General features: G+C 39.8%; 3 protein-coding genes across 3 annotated transcripts; 2 read left to right on the forward strand and 1 right to left on the reverse strand.

Annotated features, from left to right (window-relative positions):
- Positions 1–651: 651 nt before the first annotated feature.
- On the forward strand, positions 652–10,838 carry ppm1la (protein phosphatase, Mg2+/Mn2+ dependent, 1La). The gene is made up of 4 exons (XM_042429877.1): positions 652–1,578; positions 6,605–6,779; positions 8,064–8,225; positions 8,531–10,838. Exons 1-4 carry the CDS (start codon positions 1,180–1,182, stop codon positions 8,884–8,886), a joined length of 1,092 nt encoding a protein of 363 aa, XP_042285811.1. The 5' UTR covers positions 652–1,179; the 3' UTR covers positions 8,887–10,838.
- A 3,300-nt stretch (positions 10,839–14,138) lies between these two features.
- On the forward strand, positions 14,139–15,293 carry LOC121908997 (ADP-ribosylation factor-like protein 14). Its single transcript, XM_042429343.1, has one exon. The coding sequence runs from the start codon at positions 14,485–14,487 to the stop codon at positions 15,088–15,090; it is 606 nt and encodes a 201-aa protein (XP_042285277.1). The 5' UTR covers positions 14,139–14,484; the 3' UTR covers positions 15,091–15,293.
- Positions 15,294–18,001: 2,708 nt separating this feature from the next.
- On the reverse strand, positions 18,002–21,285 carry LOC121908694 (zona pellucida sperm-binding protein 3-like). Its single transcript, XM_042428918.1, has 8 exons — positions 20,831–21,285; positions 20,593–20,708; positions 20,001–20,104; positions 19,650–19,827; positions 19,363–19,480; positions 19,137–19,222; positions 18,774–19,045; positions 18,002–18,458 (listed from the first exon to the last, which is right to left on the reverse strand). The coding sequence occupies exons 1-8, from the start codon at positions 21,215–21,217 to the stop codon at positions 18,373–18,375; spliced, it is 1,347 nt and encodes a 448-aa protein (XP_042284852.1). The 5' UTR covers positions 21,218–21,285; the 3' UTR covers positions 18,002–18,372.
- Positions 21,286–24,176: the final 2,891 nt, after the last annotated feature.

Below are 24,176 nucleotides of genomic sequence, written 5' to 3' on the forward strand. Positions count from 1 at the left end.
TAGGGTTATGTAAAGTTAGGGTTAGGTTAAGGTTAGGGTTGGGGTTAGGGGTTAGGGTTAGGATTGAGGTTAGGGTTGGGGTTAGGGTTAAGCAAGTGGGTATGGTTAGGGTTAGGAAAATCTAGTTAGTTAAGTCTCCAGGAAATTAATGTAAGTCAATGTAATGGAAGGTGTGTGTTTGTGTACAAGTAGTCCGTTCTACTCATATTTTGTATTTTATTATAGGCCTATAATTATTACAAGCAGATGAAAAGTAATTAGGGCCATACCATATTCCAATGAGAGATTATGAGAATTAAACGTGAAAGTGAACGTGTATCTATATTTAATAATTTTATGAGTATTATAGTGTCATATTATACTAGATGACATCATCATTTGATACCGCAGCCACCGCCATTGGCTCCAATGCTTGGCTTGTCAGTCTATGAGTTTGCAGCTGCGCACTCATGTCAGCGCCGGCCACATTTAAAGAATGTGCCGATGTCAAGTTGCCCACTGTCACAACGATCTAGATCCGCTTACAGCTTTCAAAATAGAACCACTATTTTAAAAACCGTGTGTGCACCGGGTACAGCTCAGTCCAAACCGTGCTTTATTAAAAACAAACATCGTTGACTTCCGATTTTATTCTGGTTCGCACTTGCTGGTTTGACACAGCTCAAGTATCGGAGGTGTGTGTATGTGAAAAATGCAATGTTGATGCAGAGATTGAACAGACACACACCCGAGACAAGAAACGGGGTCAACGGCGGAAAAGGAGGACACCTCCAAGTCGACAATCGCCCCCCGGTGACTCATGATTCTCTCCGGGGTGGGTCTAACCCCAAAAATCCGTCATCCTACAATGGACTGCGAGAGATCGGCTCAGGTCCAGAGTCCTCTTGCAGCTGCTTAGGGGAGCGCGGATAGGACCAAGACATCGGACTGAGTCAAATGAGGGTGGCCTGTCCGCTTTTGTCCTGCGCCTCTCGGCCCGGTGTCTGACAGCCAGCCGTGCACAGTGCGTAAATGCGCTCAGAGTAGAGAAGACAGGCCTCCGAGGAACACTTTAAATGTTGATATTCAGTCTTTGTCAGACATCGTGGTAGCGCATCCCGTTTTTTCATAGCTCCGCTGAGCGGATGGAGTGAATTGTGCAAAAGGGGACTGAGACAGACCGCAGTTTGGTTGCGTGTGATGATAGGAGACACAATGACGCTCTTGTCTCTTCTGGGTCGGATCATGCGTTATTTTCTCCTCAGGCCGGAGACATTGTTTCTGTTGTGCATAAGCCTGGCGCTGTGGAGTTATTTCTTCCATACGGACGAGGTGAAAACCATCGTCAAGTCCAGCCGGGATGCCGTGAAGATGGTGAAGGGGAAAGTGGCGGAGATGATGCAGAATGACCGACTGGGAGGCCTCAGTGTTCTGGATGCAGAGTTTTCCAAGACCTGGGAGTTCAAGAATAACAACGTAGCCGTGTACTCCATACAGGGGAGGCGAGATCACATGGAGGACCGCTTCGAGGTGCTCACCGACATCACCAACAAGACCCACCCGTCCATATTCGGGATATTTGACGGTCACGGTGGAGAGGTAGGCTGGGAGGGAAAGGCTGCACAGGCCCATTACACCACAATGCATTTCATTCAGACCTTAAGACCTGCTGCTGCACACAAGTCCCCAGCATCACTTGGATACAGACAGACAGACAGACAGACAGACAGACAGAGTTTATTGGAAACAAACTGTTTTGGGGCATATTTTTCCAAGAGCTCCTCTCAAAAGACTTTTATCATAACATTTATGTAGGAAGATGCTGTTGGCTCTCATGACGATTATGTTGTAGCTGATTATCATTGGAAATATAGCAACATTAAATTTCTATTATAAGAAGTTAGAAATAACAATAGTCAGGAAAAGGGCAATAAGCTCTCTGTTGAGCACAATAAAGATCCCAGGTTTCTATGGGAACACAATTATTTGAAGTGAGGGACAGACATAGTGTTACTCACTTCATACTCACCCCATTCTCAAACAGTGCAGGCAGCCCCCCCTCCCACTCCAGCATTGTATTCCTTTGTGTGAATACCTCCTCCAGCCCACTGCCAATCAGGGATTCACCACAAAGAGCTTGTGTTTGTCTCTCTCTCTCTTTCTCTGTGTGTGTGTGTGTGTGTGTGTTTGTGTGTGTGTGCATGAGGGTTAGTGATGTGTGTGTAGGTTTTGTCTGTCTTTCCTCCACTCCCTTGTCTAGGGTCAGTTGTTTCTCATGGCTGTTTTCAGACCACGTGTCCTGGTAGCCATCTGTCACACCATCTCCACCACTGTATGACATATTTTACAGATTGATACTGGTTAAGTTTCTTATTTAGAGCCTGCTCTTACTGTTTCAGATCTTTTATTGTTATTTTATTACTGGTTTTAACACAGTGCGACACAACACACACAGAGAGTGCAAGAAAATGTATGGAGAGACCAAAGTGTCATTATTCCCCTTTGTCTCTCTCTGCATGTTGGTATTAGCAATAGACACATCTTCAAGTTTGAGCCATAATTGTGGTGTTAGTGGTGTTATTAATTTGCTGATGTGTGTAGTGCAAAGAATAGCGATACTGAGCTCTGGCTTTAGACTTTTACAGCCACTTCCTTTTTTAATAGGATTGCAGCTAACACTTGTTTTCATTATTGATTTATTTGCAGATCATTTTCTTGATCGGTTGCAAAAAAATCATCAAAGATAATCAAAAAATGACCATCGCAATTTTCCAGAGCTCAAGTTGACATCTTTAAATTCCTTTTTTTGTCCAACCAAGCAATCCAAAATCCAAACAGCCAAGTATTTACATTATAGAGGCTGGGAGCAGTGAAATATTGGCATTTTTTCCATATAAAATGAATGAAATGCTTAATCAATCAATAAAAAATAGTTGCAGCGTAATTTTCTATAACTTTCAACCATTCTTTTCACCTCTATATTTTACATTTGTTTGGTTTTCACTGATTACAAGAGATTTGAGTAAAGAGGCTCCCTGCAGTTTAACCAGGAGGACGAGGTGTTTTCTAATTTGCATCCAGTTCTAGTTCCAGATTGAATTATTATTTAAATGCACGTTCATCAATCCAAGGATTTTGATTGTGTTCATTTTTAAGTCCCTCTTCTTTTTTGTTGAAAAACACTTTGCAGGCTCTGTACATAAAGCATTACATGTAACTAAAAGGTTACTGACATGGTCAAGCAGACCTAATAACTCCCAAATATGTCTACAACAACACTGCTGGTTACATAAACAAACAATTTGACTGAAGCCTCTAAGGAGTAAATTAGTCAAGTATAAATGAAAATGAAACCAATGTGAGTGTCCAGTGATGCTGCCACAGTTGTGATCTCTGTCTCTCAAAATAAATATTCTGCTTCTGGTCGTCCATCAAGTCACAACAGTATTAATTTCTCCCTTTGTCTGACATGATGTACATCAACATTTTGTACCGATCTTATAATTAAAAAATACCAAGACTGCCCATTCTGCTCTTAAAAACATCAGTTGCAAGAGTTTCCGTTGGGTGGTGTTCAATCATAGAGAGAACAAACAGAGAGTAGAGGCTGTTTACCCACCTGGACCGCTCTGTCTATTCCTGTCGCATAAACAAATATTTACTCTTCCTGTCTGTCCCAACATCCCTTACTATTTTTCACTTTTTCTCTCTTACTATCTGTGGTTTCCTTCCTTCCTCTCTGTAAATGTCTATTTTGTTTGGTCTTGCTTGTCCTAGCCCTTTTTTTCTTTTATATTTTGTTGTCATCCTTTTATCCTTCATTGATCATAGTCAAGTAGGATTTTTGTGAGAATGGGTAACTCTGACATCGACTTCAGCTCTTATGGGGTCATTCACATCAATATGCAGACATTCTGAGATATGGAAACATTCTCTTAAAGTCCAGTTTAAAAACTAAGCACTACCAGTAAGTGCACATATTAAATCAATGGGAGATGAACCTAAAGTTAAGGGTCATTTGTGAAAGACGTTTTTACCTTCTGGGACTCTCAGGGCTAATGATGTTGTCTGGAAAATCACTGCATGTGTGGATATGCAGGGACATTTATTTGCTAGTTCATTTTATATGTAGTTTGGCACAACTGTAATCACCCCCCTACCCACACACACACACACGCATTACCAATACCAAATGAAGCGATGCTGCCAAACCAAATATGGGCAGATAGAACAGGCTGTCTCTGACAGTGCTGTGTGTTCTGGCCCAGAAAATATGCAGGAAATTTCTCAAACACGTCTCTGTTTTTTAAAACAGTTTTCATCATGGCAATGAGTTATGGCCCAGAATCATAAAAGTCAGCATATTCTGCTGCTCCTCTTTTAATGTGATTCACTGAGACTATTTGCTGTTGAAGCAGGACGTTTTAGTTTACAACTCTGCTTTCACAGGCTTTTCACACTACTTTGCTGCATGAAATTGCATTTACAGCCACATGCTGAGTCAAGCAGCAAATGGCATTTCAGAAAGCACCACAGAGATTCAGACTGGAGATTAATCAAATTTTAATAAAGTAAGTCCAGTGTTTCACAATCAGTCATTAAACCCTCAGACTGAAAAGTATTTGAGTCATTAATGGAATCTGCACTGGCCCTGGCATTCGCAGTTGTTTACAGCGAATGGAAATTTACACTCAAAGCGCTTTTCCTGTGCAAGGCTCACTGAGTGCTTCCCTCTCCAATTAAACGAATGAATGAGTGAACTCTCCATGGAAAAGGGAAAGAGAGAAGGGGCAGCCAAAATAGATGGTTTCCTCTACTAATTATGAGGAATATTTCATTTCCATGTCAGGTTCCTTCTGTGTATCTCACTCCTAATTCCATCAACTTCATGATAAACTTTGGGTGAAATTTTAGCAGTTGTCAGTTCAAATCTCATTTGTCTCAGTTGATAAACTTGATTACAGCATAGATGGAAACACAGCTTTGTTTTTGTGTTTATGCATGTATAAAATGGAGCTGTTAGGTTTAAAGAACTGTTGCACTACGTGTGCAAAGTTACCACTTGTTTAAATTTGCTCAGGTTTCCTGCTGTATGTTGTTCAGTATAAAATAAAACTAAAATGTATAATCATATCTATGAAAAATTTTATTAGTAAAGGATCAAAATTCGCATACAGGTTTATACATGTGTCAGCACATCAGATAGCAATACACTGAAGCATGTATGGCTGAAAGTATCCTCATTTCCATATAAGCTGTAAAAATGAAATATGTTCTCTGTATCAACCAGGTCATTACGAAGGAATAAAATTTTCCCATTTTAGAACTGATTCAACAGCATTAGCATAATGGAAATCTTGGCAGAGAAAATGAGGGAAGGAGAAGCAGATAAGTAAGATGAGGAGGAGAGTAAGTGAGCTGGAGGATGAAGAGGTTGTTCAATAATTCAGCACAGAGCACCTGCTGTATGGAACTGTAAAATGAAACGCAAAAAGCAATACTCTAAATTAGAGTCATATTAGACCACATTACCTGGCAACCACAGTGAGGAAAAAACTTGCAATAGTAACAAAATCATAAGATGATTTATTCAGTGCTATTCAGTTATATGAATAAGAAGACCAAGCTTTTGTCGGCTTGTTTTGTACAAAATAAAAATGCTAGTAATAACCCGAGACTCATTGTCTTAATTGTCTCAGTACTTTACAACTTCCCCACACTGTCTGTGGCACTCTCACATTCATTCCCAAATCTTTAAAAACGGGTCACAAATCTATAGTGTTGATTTTCAAAAGCTTAGGTAATTTCCTAAAACAGCTTGGCACTGTAGTGTTTAGCAAAAGTCACTCAAAAAGGAGAACATTTTGCAGTTGTTGGGTACTATTTTGATCTGCGTAATGATACCCATTTGGTGCACTAGTGAATATTTATGTCAGCAGGATTTTGTATGTGGGATTGACTCAAACTACAGTGTCCATGTTGACCGTTATGAAGGAACATGTCAACCAGTGCAAACAGTGTGGCTCACTGAAGTATCTTAAATAGTTTTTGAACAACAAAGGAGCTCTGTGGCAAAGAGGAGTAAGTTATATTAGGCTTCGGCTATACAGGAAATACCTGTTAGTATGATCAATTTATTGTTGGTTTTGGTCTTTTAATAGAATTGGTTGACATTAAGAAGAAAGCACCATTGTGTACATAAATCAGAGCTGCAGTCAGTTGAACTTTAGACGAAATTAGACAAACGTGTACTACCTCGTGCTTAGAGATCACAGTGGATCAAGAAACAGATGCAGAAAATATCCAGTTCATTAGAAATAAGAACACATCACTTCCTGTGTGACATCACAAACATCTATTCCAAACAGTCTCATGTGAAGCAAAAGGTTTTATGGCCTGTAGGAGTAATCTCCTGGAGCTTTAAATTTGCACTAATTTTAAATGTATACACACAGTCATGTGTAGCTCAATATTTATGAACTCATAAACAGATCTGAAATAACTGACAACAGAGACAGCTCTGTGCTCCACCTGCACTTATTCTCTATCCCCTGTCTAATCCTCGCTGTGTTTTTTCCCTCCTGACCTCCTCCCCATCACACCATCTCTCTCCTCCCTCTCCCAGGCTGCAGCTGACTATGTGAAGGTCCACCTGCCGGAGTCCCTGAAGCAGCAGCTGCAGGCCTTTGAGAGAGAGAAGAGAGAGAGCTCTCTCTCTTATGCCAGCATCCTAGAGCAGCGCATCCTAACTGTGGATCGCGAGATGTTGGACAAGCTCTCTGCCAACCACGATGAAGCAGGTAAGGAGAGGGTTTAGGAAGGTGGGAGGGGGACATTGACACAGCGATGTAAACAAAGAAAAACTTGGACACATAAAGTATTATTTGATGTGTGTCGCTGTGTGAATTATTTTGCGATCACCCGCTAAGCAGAGAAGCACAGATGTAAAACGATGCCTTCGAGTGCTCGTTCATTCAGCTTTCAAGCTGTCTTCCTCTTAAAGGACACATCACCTCATCTATCAAAGAAAAGCTCACAATTTCCTGTATAATATCCTCTCAGCACAATGCTTCCCAGCTGACATTTACCTCTTTGATGGGTTTGTCCTGTACACTCCACTTGTAATACTGACTGAGAAGAGTGAGACTGCTCATTGACATCAGCCATGTTGTACTCAACAATAGATTTTAGAGCTTGTGGCACTTAGTAACAAATACGTCATCAAACTATTCCTCCTTTTATTGTTCAGCTAAACCTTTGTATTACTGAATGATTTGTTTGGTGACTAGATGAGATTCTTACCACTTGGCATATGAAAGACACAAAGATACACTTATGACTCATTTTTAGTCGTATTCATTGTGCTTGTCTCACTATTGACCCGCTATTGACTCTGCAGTTTGCACAATTGATTTAATGCCCTTTTCTCTCAAAAATCTGTAGAAGACATTTTAAAGGTCAATCATTCCTGTATGTCATCATACTTTAGACGTTTCAGCCATGATTAACCCTCATAAATCATTATTATAATGAACAATGTCAATAAAACATAATAGTGGCAGACATTATCATACTGGAGAACAGCTGTGAGATTACTCCACATTTTCATCCCTGGATAAGTAGGATATCTAGTGAAATTTTAGACTTGGTTCAACAATGTTGTACGACTGATATATTCTATTACAAAGGTGCAATATCGCATTCACCGAACGTCGACTTGCTTTCTGTCATTTGATCTTTAGAGCTACCATCAGCTGAACTATGTTTTGTGTAATACATAAAATCTGGCACAAGTAGTATTTGCAAATGCCTTTTATGGTTTCAGTTGACTTGGTAGGTTTTCAACAACTGTTTATTCAAAGAAAAACAAATGAGTAGCTACACTGTCCTGTGAATCACCATACACCACTATTAAGCTGCAATGACAGCAATAAGCATCTGTTACTGCCAGCTGGTTAAAATATACATGTTTGTATTTCAGTCCAAGTTAGACATTTCTGGGGCATTCACATAAATTTCAATTCTGCCAGCCTCCTCAGCCATTTCCTATTGTTTTTGTCTTTCTCTTCTAATCTCCTGTATAGGAACAACCTGTCTTGTAGCCCTGCTGTCAGACAGAGAGCTCACAGTGGCCAACGTCGGAGACTCGCGTGGTGTGTTGTGTGACAAAGATGGGAACGCTGTTGCACTGTCACATGATCACAAACCATATCAGCTCAAAGAGCGCAAGAGGATCAAGAGGGCAGGTAGATAAGAGAGCAACAATTATAAAATACAAAGCATAATAAATTTACTGTCTGGTGGTTGAAATTTGGAGTCCTTGGCTGCCATCTGTTGGTCTATTCTGCAACAGCATTGTGTTAAACATAGAACTCTGTCACAAATAGATATTATAGCTGGGTGATTAAAGGATTCTCACACTGTACATGTATGTTTGTGGGTCAAATCACAGACTCAGTCATCAAGCATTTTATCTCATTACCTGATCATCAGACTGTGCTTAAACTATAATGACTGAATACATTTTCCATTTTCATCTCACCATTTTCAGGAGGCTTCATCAGTTTTAATGGATCCTGGAGAGTCCAGGGGATTCTGGCGATGTCCCGATCTCTCGGGGACTACCCGCTAAAGAACCTCAATGTAGTCATCCCTGATCCTGATATCATGACCTTTGACCTGGATAAACTGCAGCCAGAATTCATGATCCTGGCATCCGATGGCCTGTGGGACGCCTTCAGTAACGAGGAGGCCGTTCGGTTCGTCCGCGAGCGTCTGGATGAGCCTCACTTCGGTGCCAAGAGCATTGTCCTCCAGTCTTTCTACCGTGGTTGCCCTGACAACATCACCGTCATGGTGGTGAAGTTCAAAAGCGGGGCCGGGGGGAGTAGCAAAGCTGGGGAGTAGGTCAAGTTTAGAGGACACATTGCCATCAGTTTTCTTCTGTGATTTTCCCTGTCTTCTGGATGGAGCAGTAAGCATGATATCACAGGAGGGCTGGGACAAGATGAAGGTTGGACACTGAGAACTTTATTTTGGACAAGTGCACACACACAAACTTACACACAGAGAAACATACGCAAATTTTGTATGCAAACATACAAAATGAGGTTTTAGTTTGTAGATTTTTGATTGCGACAAGGGCATTTAAACACAACACAGATCTCATAACCATCTGCTAACAGAACGAGGAATACATTAAAATACAGAAGTACACAGGCACTAAACAAACACCAAACAGGATCTCTCTTAACCAGCACACATTAGACTGTGATTGATTTACTACTGTTTACTGTACATGCACACGAATGGTACAGCTCCACTGGAGGCTTCTTCAGAGGAAGCTACAACTAGTGCCTAATCTAAATTACTGTGCAACTACAGGAAGCTCATGAAAATGTATTTGTGAAAATCACCACCCTGCTTGCTGCATTTTGATGATGCTCTCAAATATTGTGTCTGTTACATTGTTGATCAGGATAAAATAGTCAAACTTAGAAAATGCCAGTGGATCCGTACCTTTATTTTACTTAAATGCTATACCAAAAATCTAACTTTTGTGTATCAAACACTCACCCCCTGGAGACTTAAAGGTCACAATGGATTCTAAAAGTGAACTATTTCAGTAGGGAAAAAAGTGTACCATACATATTTTACTTCTCTACTGTTTATTTGTATGCTCAGTATATTCTTAACACATTTTTGCCAAAATATGACTGAATGCAAAACTTCTGCAACCTGTTAAATGTACAACTTCCATTGGTTTGTGCACATTTGGTTGAGAGGATAACAGTCTTTCTTAAGCATGACTTACCGCAGCCAATCAGTTAGGTATTCAAAACAATGAATGACTAGTAGGTGGGTTCCTCAGGCCCAGGTTTGAGATATTTCTATAGATAAATAGTCCCTGTTATGAATCCAAGCTGACCACAGCCACTGTTCTCTGTGAAGGATGAAACAGAAAACCACCTTTCAAGTCTGCAGGAGGTGAGTGATTCTCAAAAGATAGATTTTGGGTGGAGTATTACTTAAACATACCACACAGACACATACACAGTTCTGAAATAAATGCACTTTTCAGATATTTATTTTTTTGGGGGAGGATGGTAAATTCTTACATATCAGCCAATGTAAACACTGTATATCCTCAATAATGCAAATTGGTTTTAATGTATGTAGAACCTGATTTAGTTCAAGGCCTTCACCTCTTGGTAATGCAATTTTATGGAGCTAATGCGAGGTGTTCCTTTGAAGTGGTTTTACACCATCTGTATCAAGGCATGTGCTTTGGCTTATCCAAGTTCATGAACAAAGTGCATACAGACACTAGTGGCTGCCTTTGACCTGGGAAGCACACGAAACAGGACTCCTCCGCTGCCATGAGAAACTGACTGAGATGACACATCATGTACTGTACAGCTGCAGCCGTAATGCTAGTAATATGATATGCTCCTGAAGCAATACAAATGGTGTCATTGTCCGCAACAAGGAAAATTACAGTAAACCATACTTGATTTACTACTGTTTTAAGTTCAACTACTTTTTACCACTGTGTTTCATGACCTTTGCATCAAATGAGAGAATTGACAAGCCTTTTTTTTTAATTTAACAGTTTACCTAATGCCTTATTTATTAAGTTTTGGGATGTGTCTGGCAGATTGTCAGATCTGTATACTGTATATTCATTTTTTTTTGTCCTTCTGTAAATGAGCAGAAGTTTACAATAAAATAGATATCCATTGCTTTAATTTGAGAGGCAGTCCATGATTCACACATGTCGAGCTGATGCTCAGTGTATAAAAAAAACTGTAAAAACCTCCTGTATGTAAACTATCAGTATTAAACTATTTCATCTGAAATGTGCTGTCTCCTTCAGTCTTTATTATCCTCCTGGCCAAGCAGTGTATCAGCTTGACTATTGACCTTTGTGCAAATGAAATTCTCAGCAGTAAGCTCAGGGCATTTTTTGTCAATTCAATTCAAGTTTTTTCAAGTTTAAATTTAATTTAACATCTAATTTTTGCTATGTAGTACTTGAAGAAAACAAGACTTACCTCGAAGACCCTTCACCACTCATCCATGTTGGCATTTGTGCATTCAATTATTTATTTATTCTTATTATACTCTACTTTTATTTATCCACATAACACATGTGACTCCAGTTTTACATAGTCACACCTGCTACTAGGGCACCACAGCTGCAGGCAAGGTGAAAGCAGATGACTAACTTTCTTCGCATCTACTGCGTTTTATCACCTTTCCAGGAATTTGGATCAGTTATGTTCTTGTCCCCAGCCACCAGGTCACCTGTCTGTTGTAAATCATTCAGCGATCTATAATCACAAAAAAAAAAGGTGGTGAGATCAGAGTGGTTAGTGGTAGTGGGGGTTATAGAAACATACGTGACGTCTTTTGCGTGCTTCTGGGATGCGTCTGTCTGCTTGACCGCAAATAACTGTCGTCTGCAGGAGCGCAGACAGCTCGGAAGCGCCACGCTGATGCCAAGTATAGTGACGGTCTGTGCCAGGTGGAGAAACTCAGAATAGCTCGAGACAAATTCCAGTAGCAACATTCAAGTGTCTCATAACCATAAAGTCAAGTGCGTCATACTACAGCATTACGGGAACTATTTGCCCCATTCTATACGCATCTGACTCTTTATAAGCGAGACAAAGGCGCACAGGCACCAGTGGCAGCAAGTTGTCATTTAACCAACTTAGAAATAAGCATAAACATTGCATAATCAAACTTTCTTTGGATTCTTTTCAAGAGTGTTTTGAAGGCAGACAATATGGGACAGCATAGCTCCAAATCCTCCATAGAAGCGCGAGTGCTTCTCCAGCGTGGTGGCTCAGCGGACATGTTTCAGAAAACTGACGCATGCTCTACTCCTGCCTCTGCTGTCCGCATTCAGAAGAAGGTGACCAGTCGCTCGGTATGCCCTCACTCTTCCGACTGGTCACTCAACAGTTCAACATCCCATCCCTGGCTCCACAGCCGCGGTGACGTCGGGGGGCTGGTGTACGTGATGGATAATCCAACCGGCGGCGTGTGGATGAAGCCGAGAGACATAAGGGCAAGATCCTGATAGATGTAAAAAATAAATCTACAGGTGAAATGCAAAGGAATTCTTCGATGGAATAAAGTCAAGCACACCATGACTTGGGTGCACTCTGTGTGTCCCTAAGCTTTGGCATCTTCCGGGCAGCAGGGTGTCGATTTGGGCATCTGCGCTGATCTGCGCCTCCATGCGCATCCGCACTGCAGCTTATGGAATTTCAGTGGATTTAAGTCGTCTCGTCCACATGGAGAGTTGGCCGGACTGATCACTGTGATTTATTGATTTAGTCTACATGAGACATTCACATGTTCAGTGTCGGACTGGATGGAAAGGAACAAGAAACCAAGAGAGGAGATGAAGTGTGTCATGCGTCAGATAACGTATTTTCTTTGGGAAACATTACCTTGTTTCCAACATGACTGGAGGCTATTTATTTTTTTGGGAGATTGCATTTTCTCTGTTTTCAGAGTACTGTGGAGTAGGTTAAATAAAAGAGGGGGCCTTGAGTTGACAGTTGGCAGCTAGCCATCAACCTGATGTTTATAAACATGGCTGACCAACCTTCATTTATTTTTTCCTTCTTTTCTATTTTACTTCATTCTCCTGTTTAGACTTAATTTGGTAATGAATGTAAAATCAAAGCACAATTAAATGCTTTAAAAGTACAATTAAATACTTTGTTATATTGATGATAGTTTGGATGTGATGGACTGGTGGTCATATAGTTGAGCTTGGGACCGGATATTTGTCCAGATTGTCTCTCAGTAACTGAAGCATGACCAAACAGCTGAATATCAGAGTTGTTTATGGCTGCATTTGTTTTTGAGAAGCTCTGGAACTTTAAGGAGGTTTAAGGAAAGTGATGGTTTGTTTGAAGGTTTTAACACCCACCTGACATTTCACACATCTGTCAAGGGGATGTTTGGACTGTTTAGAAATTCATTTAAGATACAGATAAAGACTTTAAACTCAATATCTTTTCTGTTGTACCATACAGAGTATAGGCCAGCACTAGTTAAATGTGAAACTGCATTTCTTTCTTTGTCTGATGAAGTCTAGATATTGTTCATCATTATTGTGCATCATGTTTGCTCATTGTCATTCACACTTAGACTATGCTGTTGTGAAACAAATGAACTGTAGTGATCATTAAGTTAATTATGTGATTAAATTTCCCAAATTGGCTCAGAATTATTTTATAATTACTTTATCTCAAAATGTGCAGCAATGTATCCAATGTGCACCATGGCCATATACTGTTGGTAATAAACAAATAAATATTTCACGCCTTGATGCTGCTTTTAATTGAGTGGGTGAGCTTTTTTTTCTTTTTTGCAGGAACTAAGAAGCCCGCATGAATCAAAAAGTATGTGTTAGGAGTAAGAAAGTACCTTACTATCCTTTCAATGTGCCTTTGAGACTTAGAGCACAACAGAAGTAGCAGAACTTACAGTAAATACCAATTCATAAATCCATGCATGGTAAGATAAGCACATTGACTAAAACCTGGATGTACAGTTGGTTTGGTACCACTTTCCCCCCTTTTAAAAATAGGCTTATAGGTTGTAACCAATAATTAAATTGTAACTTTAATAAAGGTTAATAAACTATTTAGTAAAAGCTTTATAGATCAATTGTAAGCCATTCATAAAAAACAACTTTTGTTGTCTGTCAAAATCTCTTTCACTGAGTAATAATAATAACTTTATTTATGTAGCACCTTGAAAAACAAAGTTTGCAAAGTGCTTTGACAGACAAAACAAAAGTAGGATACTCAGAAGGCAATGTAACAACAGAGGGTAAAGTTAAATTAAACTTAAAACAAGAAGACAATAGACACAGTAGAGAAAAGACAGAAGGATAAGATGGTAAAAGAGATAAGACAATAAAAAACATTTAAAAATGCAAATTAAAAAAAAGAATAAAATCAATAAAAAGAGGATACATAGGATCTCACTAAATCAATTTATTCACAACTTACTAAGCATAAATCAATAGATTATCAACATTTATAACTTTAAAAAAAATAATAGAAATGATAAAGTCAAAGGGAATTTCACAACCTTGCAACCCAAAATGTAATCTTATTAATGGTTTAATAACTGACTCTAACGTATTAGTAAATGATTTGTTAACATTAATAAAGCCCTTACAGCTACAACTTGTAAACCCTTATAAATTCTGACTTATTTGGTCTTGTGGCTACAATCGCCTCCACTGATTCAGCGAATAAACAAACAAGGCTTTCCTAAGGTAGGCTACAAACTTTGCCCCTGGTGTGGCGCCTTATCTGTGAGCCGTGAGTTACAGCCAGCATAGAGGTAATGGCTTATCTGTTAAACTCCGGGCAACGCACTAACCAAACACTGACTCAAGAGAGTCCTTTAAAGTGGAATATATGACCATCCCACTTGAGTTGACTGTCTTTATCTCTCCACGCCGCCATGGGCCAGCGAGGATCTAAGCAACCGGAGGCCCGAGTTCTCCTTCTGGGTCTGGACAACGCTGGGAAATCGACGCTCCTGTACAAACTGAAACACAACGCGCGTGTCAGCACAGTTCCTACAATCGGTTTCAACGTGGAAATGCTGGAGGCGAGAAAGAACAAGAAGAACATCGCCTTAACCTTGTGGGATATCGGTGGACAGGGAAAAATGCGGCAACACTGGAATAGTTTCCACCAGGACACAGCGGCCATCGTGTTCGTTGTGGACAGTTCTGACCGGCAGCGTCTGGAGGAGGCGCGCCGGGAGCTGGAAAACACGCTGAGGAGCGATCAGCTGCGGGGCCGTCCGCTCATTCTTCTCGCCAACAAACAGGACGTCAACGACGCACTGACTGGCACTGAAATCAAGGACCAGTTTAACCTGAAAAAAACTTGCTCGGATCGGGACTGGTTTGTTCAGCCTTGTTCGGCATCGACGGGCGTTGGAGTTCAAGAAGCCTTCAGACAAGTTGTCCAAATGGTGAAACTCACATCAGACTCCGAGGCGATGAAAGACAGCATCAAGGAAACAGTGCACTACTTCAAAGCCAGCATGAGACATTAGTTTTAGTTGGGAATGTTTCAAATTATTTTTAAAAAAAAGTTTGTTATAAATCTAAATCATATGAAAAGTTGGTTGAGTCTTTTAATTCCTTTTACGCACAATGACTTCTGTGCTCATACATCCCCACTGAAACTGCTCAATCTAGCAAGCTAATGCAGAGTGAGTGAAAAAAATATAGGTACTATTAAATGGTTACCAAGAAACACAACACAGCATGAAGTGTATTACTGTAAGTTAGAAGTAACTTTAGAACTATTTAATTGGTGTATGCATATTGTCTTTCATCTATTAAACATAAGTGCATTGTCTCATGCAGCTACGTTTAACTCTTGGATTCACATTTCACTGATGCAGCATCAATATCAGCGAGATAAGTAACACGTGCATACTGTATATGTTTTGCTAATATGGAGATTGATCCTCGGTTGTGACCTTTGGCTGGTGTTTATCCTTTCAATTTGTAGTGCATTTATAACATATAAATCCATCCAACCATATATATATCCATCTATAAATGGAGAAATTCGAACAAGCCAATGAGTCTACAGGTATTTGTTGATAAATCATTAGTGTTTTACAATATAGTTTCACATGTACCCAGTCTGGTAAATATTGACATTAATAATTGTTAATGAATTAAAGAGCTAGAAAGATAAAGCAAATATCATGCATAATACACCAGCCAAATGGATTTTTTATGACTTGGCAACCCCAATGTTGTTCTTGTTGGTTTATTACTGATCTATAAAGCATTAGTAAATTATTTATACATTGTATTATATAATATTAGCTAAGCCATTAGTTACCACATTAGAACACGATACCAAACTTGGACACTTGCTGATCTTTGGAACAAATAGAGCAATAAGCAATAAGTTAGTTAACCAGTGAATCAAAAAATATCTTGCAATGAAACACGCAGTTTAAGCTGCTGGGAGAACTTCTTGGGCGTTTGATCTTTTTCTTAAATGTCCATTATAACAATATAAAATACAATGTAAAATATGAACTCCGTGGTCGTATAGTGATGCCCCACTCTACCCAACTGACGTCCTTGTCATGTAGCTTGTCCCATTGAGGACTCGGTCTGTCCTCTGCACCCATCCCGCACTGTCTCTTCATATGTCGGCAGACGTTTGCATTCATCGTAGGTAGGCAGCTGAGCAGTTGGGGCTGGATCCATCAGGCTGTCCGGTGTGCAGCTCTCCATAAGCGGCTCTTGTGATGTTGTAGCAGCTGGCTGTCCGTTGTGTGGCGGGGTAAGCTGCCTGGATCTGGAACACAACACTCTGTGGACAAAGTATCCCACACCGAAGAGAAGAAGCATAATAAGAACCCCAGAAAGTTTTCGGGTGACCATGGCGATGTTGTAGTAAGTATTGTTCACGAATTGCTTGCAACAGGTGACGGCAGTGGTGTCGTTTCTCTGTGCGCAGCAGATCTGGTCATCTCGACAGAAGTCCTGTCCACATTTTTGGATGGAATAAACCACTGAGCGAACAAAACAGCAAACAGTGAACACTGCCACCATTTGGCTTTTGTATAAAAACATTGTTGTTTTCCACGGGACGGAATGATCCAGTGAACCTCGATGGTAAAGCATGGGAAACAGGATGCAGGAGAGAGGAGTCACTCATAGATAACACACTGCGGGATGCGCTGATTGAAACGCTGTGGCAGTGCCATAATGTCCAGAGTAAATGTTGGGGAAAATGAGAAAAAAAGCAAGAAAAATGAACTATCATCCAAAGTCCTTCTAGGGCCACTACTCAGACAGCTGAATGTGCACATATAATCTCGCAACATGAATATGCTAATAGGCCCAAGTGTACTTTACTGTGCCCCTGATTTATTATGCACTTAACGGGTATATTGATGCGTCTAGCATTGCAAACACAGTCTTTCATAGCCTACAATGGCTCATTCATCTGATGTGAAAGTAAACAGGCGCCCAGGAAATCGACCAGTCTTGTCGGAAACACGGAGAAATGACCAGTGATTAATCGCGAAGGTGGGAGGGGACATCAAAACAAGCGGCCTGAGGAAGCCACTGTTGAGGTTTTAGGACCATGGACAACCCTCAAACACGCCCACTTAGCGAAACAATAAGGGGCGCTGTCCGAGGTGCTGACACAACTAAACCCAAATAACTAAATGTTCCAGTTGGAAAAAGCAAAGCGGTTTTCCATTTGCAATATCAACAGTGCCTCGTATACCTTTAGGGGATCACGTCAGGTCTTCCCTTAAAAGGCTGATTGGTAGATCTCATGCTTTAAGTGCTACAACTCTGAACGTCTTGGGTAAACTTCCACAACACACCTAAGCACACCACTTACAAATAAAATTATTTTTAATCCACTTATTTAAATACAAATGGTAAGCAGACTGTGTTTATATTTCGCTCTTCTAGTCTACCGAACACTCAAAGCGCTTTACAATACATGCCAACATTTCTCCATCCGCACACACATTATACAATTATTATACATTTTATATTACATCCTGTACCCCTCACAATGATTAATCAATAAAGTGACTAGTGATGAGTCGGTTGTGGGTGGTAATGGAGGGAAGTGCTTCCTAATAGCATGTGCCTGGTTTTATGTTAGATGAATCTCACAGTCAAAAGGGATGCATTGTGTGTTTGTGTTAAAAAGTATACAAACACAAAATGCATTCTTTCAACATCCACTTCTGTTGCTTTGGGCCTAATGAGTTTGAGTGCTTAAAACCCAATGCTAATTAAATTGGTTGCTAAAGCCATATTGAGTTCTTGCATCAAGAACTTACAGGAAGTTGGATTTCGTAAAGATCATCTATCGAATAATGGAGAAAATGGCAATCCTTGTGTGTTTTTGTATGAGGTAGGTGTGGCCACAACAGCAGTTGCTAACAAGAAAAAAGGCAGAGATCATCTTGTAAAATATTTAATGGGGAGAAAAAAAAACAAAAAAAAACAGGTTTGTCATTTGTGTGGAAAGTACAAGAACTGTAAAAAAAAAAAAAAAAAAAAAAAATTACATTTGAAGTAAATGGAAAATGGTAAGTACTTTCCCTTGGAGGGTTAAAGCTGACAAGAAAACGTGTATGTCAAGTGAGATGACATTTAGAATGATGAGATTAATCTCTGTATTCAGAGGAAAGTCAGTTTTGTCCAAAATGGTTGTGTGTCATGTGTGTGGGGTTTCCAGGATGCTATTATATTTCTTTTGACTTTGAAAGTGGCAGCAGTGAAGTTATTTTTTTCCATTCTCAGCAGTCTCCAGAGTGCAATCCTGAGTCTCAGGTGGTCTTTTTCTTGGGTGAAAGTGCTGTTGTGGAATCTGTTGATAATGTGACAATAAGTGGTCCCAGCTGGACTGTTCTATCTGTAAAAACAACCACATGGGATTTTATTTAAAAACATTAAAAGGATCTCTTTCAGCTGCATGAGAAAAGGTCGAATGGGTGATTGAGCCATATAAATAATACAACTTTGGATTACTTTTCCATTTCTCAACTGATCATAAACTGAACATAAATCTGTCTTACTTTTATTGCTTAAAAATAATGGTGTAAAAGACTTGGATTTAACCATTTCATTTATATTAAAAAGTCCTGTCAGTAAATCTGTGCCTGTAAAGTTAAAACAACATTTTTTAAAAAAAAAACAACCAATAAAAGTTCTCATCTCTTGTACTCACCTGCTTTGTCATCTGCTTCTCTCTTCATCAATCCAGCAGAGGACTGGTGAAGTCTGTCTTGTTGACTCTGGTGCATTCCAGGGCGGACACGGACATAACTGGCCGGGTGATGCTCGGGACTGTTCTGGACAAAACTCTCCTGTGAGGTCATGTCGGGCCAGGCGTTGGTGCTGATGGTTGCTGTAGGAGGCTCTGTGGATGGAGGCTCCTCAACCCGATGAGAGATGTCGCAGCTTCTACATGCCTGGTCATTACCGTCAACTGACAGCCATCTGGATAAGGAGACAGTTGTGGGAACTCACCTCTGATTTTCTGATAGTAAAGCCTAATACTGATTATAACATTGCAGCAATATGAGAATACCTGTTCTCAATAAAAGAGCACGCCCTGTTTTGGGAGTTAACAGGTGATGCGACTGGAACAGCCTTCAAGTAGCAGGTGATGTAGACCTGTGGGAGATAGATTTTAGTGTGCAATACAGAAACTCTTCTCTCAGGTCGTTTCATAACAATATTAGATGGGAGGGAGTTTTACATTGTCAAGCAGTTTGTACAATAAACCTTCAACAAAGACAGCAAAAATAACTAACCTGATTGTTGGGCTCCTGGTGGAACCTGAATGCATCGAGCTGGAATCTAAGCGCGTGCTCTGCAGCTCTCGGTAGGAAGTGAGAGCTGGAGTTTGTCAGGTAAGCATCAGCGAGACATCTGTTAGAGCAGCAAAATAAGATAAATACTGAGAATGCAGATATATGAAATTCAAACAAATGGCAATCAAAACAAGAATGATCATTTACACTGATTTTAAGAGATTTGGGATGGTGTGTTTGGGTGTGATTTGGTTTTATCATGTCTATTATCAATTGGAGGAACTCACCCATAATGCTCAATAAAGTCATATCTTAATGTTGCCTTTGCATCAGGTGTTGCTGTGGCAACACAATGGTCAACATAGACTCGTAAGGGCATGTGGTTACCCATGATGACAGACACTTTGAAATGAATTGGGTCACCCAGGAAGTATGTGTAAGATCCTCTCTCAAACTGCCAGTCATCTGCAAAGATTAGAGTAAAAATTAGAAATCAAAACATGCAAGAAATAATTTAGAATTTGAATGTTCTAGTGCACAAAAGGCATCATCAGTGATCATAAAAATATAGCATAACACTTTTCTTAAGATACATGACAATAGAACAGGATTCTCTATCAATGTCATCCTCTTGATACCCGTCATGAGTTGCAGACTGAAGTCTATCTGATCGTCAACTGTGGCTGTGGTGATGAAAGGAACCCAGGCGGGGTGCAGAGAAATGCCATCAACAGCATATCTCCTGAAAACAGTAAAAGTGTGGCAGCATTACTCCATCAGTCCTTATAGCATTTACAGCTGCAATGATAAGTCAATTTATTGATCAACAGAAAATTAAGGGCCAACTATTTTGATAATCAATAAATTGCTTTGAGTATTTTTTTTTCTTTGATTCCATCTCCTTAAATGTGAATATTTTCTGGGTTTCTTTAGTCCTTTGATAGTAAAACTGCATGTGTTTGGTTTGTGGACATTTTAAGTTGCATCTTGGGTTTTGGGAAATGGTGAATGACATTTTCCCTGATTCTCTGACATTTTATAGACCAAACAACCAATTGATTAATGAAGAAAATAACAGATTAATCAATAGTGAAAACAATCGTTAGTTGCAGCTCTAATAGCATTATTTAAATGTTCAAGGTCTAATGCATGAAGAAATCAAAGATCAAAATCCAAATATTCAATACACACTTAAAATAGTATATCCTCTCGAAATTGCACGGAACCTACTTGTCATAATGGCATTCAAGTGGGATAGTTGCTCCATCTAGTCTAAGCAAACCATCAGATGAAGGTTCAGGTGAGTAGACCAGCACAGTAGAATAGATAATCTTCTCTTTTGTCGACTAGAAGGGAAGAGTGAGTCTTTCAACGTGTACCATGCTACATAGTAATATACCAAGCTCTTAATCATAAATTCAGACCACCTCAAGAGAAAGTTCCATAACAAAAAGAATACAATGCTTACAGAGAGTTTGGTTCCACAGTCCGTCAGGTGGGCATGGATGGTGAATTCCGCCTCTCCTGATGGGACTGCTATGCATGCGCTCCCTTCTCTCACTGAATCTGAGCCAAGGCGCAGATGATTGCCGTCCAACACAAGGCCTGTATTAAAAATATCAGCCTGCACCACAACCTCCATTGAATCAGGGTGGCACTTGACCAGGACAGGTCGAGGCCGCGTACTGAACTCTGCGCTCTGTTGACGTTGAGGCTGAATAGTCCTGCTCGGTAGGTGAGGGTTTGCTGCGCTGGAGGGGCCTCGGCTGTAAACTAAACTGCTCTCTATGAGTGTGGAAACTGTGAGAAGGACAATGATCCACCAGACAGAGGTTCGTTGCAGGTTGCGGTCCATTCTTGGCCTCGGGTTTTGGAAGGAGTGGCGGGGCCCTACAACCGCTGAAAATATCGACACAGATGTAGGTAATCTTCCGTGATTTGACCCCCTGACACACACCTGTTTGACCACAAGCCTGAGTGTTAATCAGGAGGGTATGTAACCAAAAGTGTATACAGCAACTTAGATTGCATTTTTTTAAATGTACATGTAAATGTACATTTTTAGTCTATGAGATTCATTAATATCATTAAAACACTATTTTTAGCCCATATTTGTATGTTGGCAGCTTGGTCCTTTGGCTAAGCTATATATGCTATAAACTAATTTATCCAGTAGGTGGCACTACAACTGCAGATATAATTTCGGTCTGTTAGCTTCAATATTGAGATGGGTGTACAGTACATCATTTTAACCGAATAGAGTTAATTTGTTTATAACTTGTTTTCAGTTTAGGTTTGCCTTTAGGCTTCTCCTATGCTAAGAAACCTCACAGTTCAGTTTTAGCATCCATTTTTCAATAGTGATAGGAGCTTTTGGTTTAATTACATTAAAAAAGACACTCGATACAGACGTTGAAGGCTACCTTATTGGTTATGATTCATTAGACTAATTCAAATACAAAATATCAGAATTTAAAGTTCCAATGTGACAAAATGTACTCCGCCCTCCTGGCACAGAAGAGTGCAATTTGATAGAGGGCAAAGACATGTGTACATATTTAATTTCAACAATCTGAATAACAAAAGTATAATACTGTAGAGCACTCTTGTCCAGTGTTTTTCTGTCATTCATAAATAAACTACAATCCTGTATTTACTAGACGGGAAGGATTTCAGTTAGCCTGAAAGCAATTTGAAAGATACTTTGTTGTGGTTTTATTCCTCCTTGTTGGCATGGACAAACTATTGCACAGGCCAAGGGACCCAAATGGTCAGCGGCCCAACAACCAAAGTTTGAACTTGACTTTTATCAGCATTTCTTGTTGGAAAGGCAATAGGGATCTCCCAATCAGTTTTTTAAATAACTACACCCAGCTGTTAATTTCTATTTATTATGTGTCACAGAATAAAACCATGCTAGTCATTATGTCAACCGTTGAACACATATTGTGAAGGTGTATGGTGGAAGGTGGCAGAAATGTAGGGTCTTTAAAACTGAAACTTAAAATAAAGTGTTTGATCCAAATTTTTGTTATATTTTCCCTGCATAATACAGCTGCAAACTTTGGTGACAGTAAGTCCACATTAAAGATGGTGAGGCAATTTAAATATGTTCAATAGCTGTATAGTTTTGTTTTAAGAAAATTTAACCTGCATCACAGATTTTCCTTTGACATTTTTCTATAATATTTTATCTTCCAGTATTTTTTGCAATATCTGTGGACAGCAGTGTCACTGTCGGTCTGCTGTAGCAGGAAGTTATGGGAGAGTTTATACAATTTCTTTTCAACTTGTCCCTGTTGTGGATATTTTGAGCGATGGTCAGCACCTCAGTGGAGAAAAGCGGACATTAGCCTTTGATGTCCTAAAGCTGACAATATTTATTGAAGCACTTGATCAAGGAGAACTGAAATAGCGAACATCAAAGTTATCTGCAACTTGGATGCTGTCTCTTTCCATTCTACCCCTGAAGGTCTGAGTCTTAGTCTTTAACCCAAGCAGATCAAGGTGGTCCGGACAATGGAGAGACAGGGGTCTCTTGTTCCAGGCAATGGAGAGCAGGGAGGCTTTCCTGCTCATGACATGGTAAAGTACATGGATTGAAGACTTCACAATGTGAGTGATTATGATGATGATGATTGTTGTGATTTTGTTTTTGATTGAAGTTGTTAATCTAGATTGTTTAATCATTTGTTTTATTGTTCTGATGTAATCAAGCATGTTTGTGTGAACCCCCTTTAAATTGCCAGGGTTTCATCTAGCGGGAGGCAGGAAGTGTCTTGGCCTCTGTTTGTAGGTTCATGTGACCGATGACCTCTGTCATGACCTCATTTAATGCCTTGGTGTTTCAGGGGATCTTCTTTGAGGATTTGCCTCAATAGCTGCCCCTGGTGGCCGGAAGACAGAACTCATGGGTCACATGATGAGTGCTAAGGGGGTACACAAGAGGGGTTTTATCTAACTTACTGATTGTATGTTTTGATCTTAACTGAATTATGAGTTCAAAAGATTGATTCTTGATTATTTTTGTTTTATGTAAAAGTTGATTCATATATATATACTCTTGGTTTCCTGTGTGAAAGAATGATTCTGTAATGTACATGTTGTTTCTACTCTGTAGGTGTATTCTGATGGTCTGTAAATCTGTAAACCATTTCTGTGGTGGGTACATCATACGTCTCTCTCAACCCCAACAGCCACAAATCTCAGTTGTGTCAGTTCCATTGAACACAGAGGGGATGCAAATTGAAACAATGGATAGATGTCACTTTCAGTGAGGTTTTATAAATACCAATATGGCTTACCTTCACTTTCAGAACATCATTCGAACAATTCGGCACTGAGGTGAACGAGTTAATCCATTCAGCTCAGTGAGTATAATCATGAAAGCATCAGCACCTTCAGATGACTGAAAAATGTATCTGTACATTCCACTGTTAATTTTTAGCTATTTGTAAACTCATTCTAGATGTTCAACACGGTGACATCTGACCATTTGCTGTATCTCTATAGACGTCAACCATGACAATATAATATAGCCCCAATCCTAACTCTGACTCAACGTCAAATCCAAAACATAATCCAGACACTGGTACTAGTCGACTGGCTTTCACATCCTTGAGAATATCAAAAAACTTTTGGTCACATGATAGTTAGTTATTGACAGTGGACTTTCCAAATCAAGTGAGATCAAATACCACTTTGTCTTCTGATAGTACTTAAAATTTATCAGAGGGCTGAGGTGGTGTTGAGTTGCTTACAGGAATATACAGTACAGTCAGGTGTATAGTAAAGACAGTTTGCAAAATGCCATC

The sequence above is a fragment of the Thunnus maccoyii genome, chromosome 12 (genome assembly GCF_910596095.1).
Source record: "Thunnus maccoyii chromosome 12, fThuMac1.1, whole genome shotgun sequence".
Taxonomy (NCBI): domain Eukaryota; kingdom Metazoa; phylum Chordata; class Actinopteri; order Scombriformes; family Scombridae; genus Thunnus; species Thunnus maccoyii.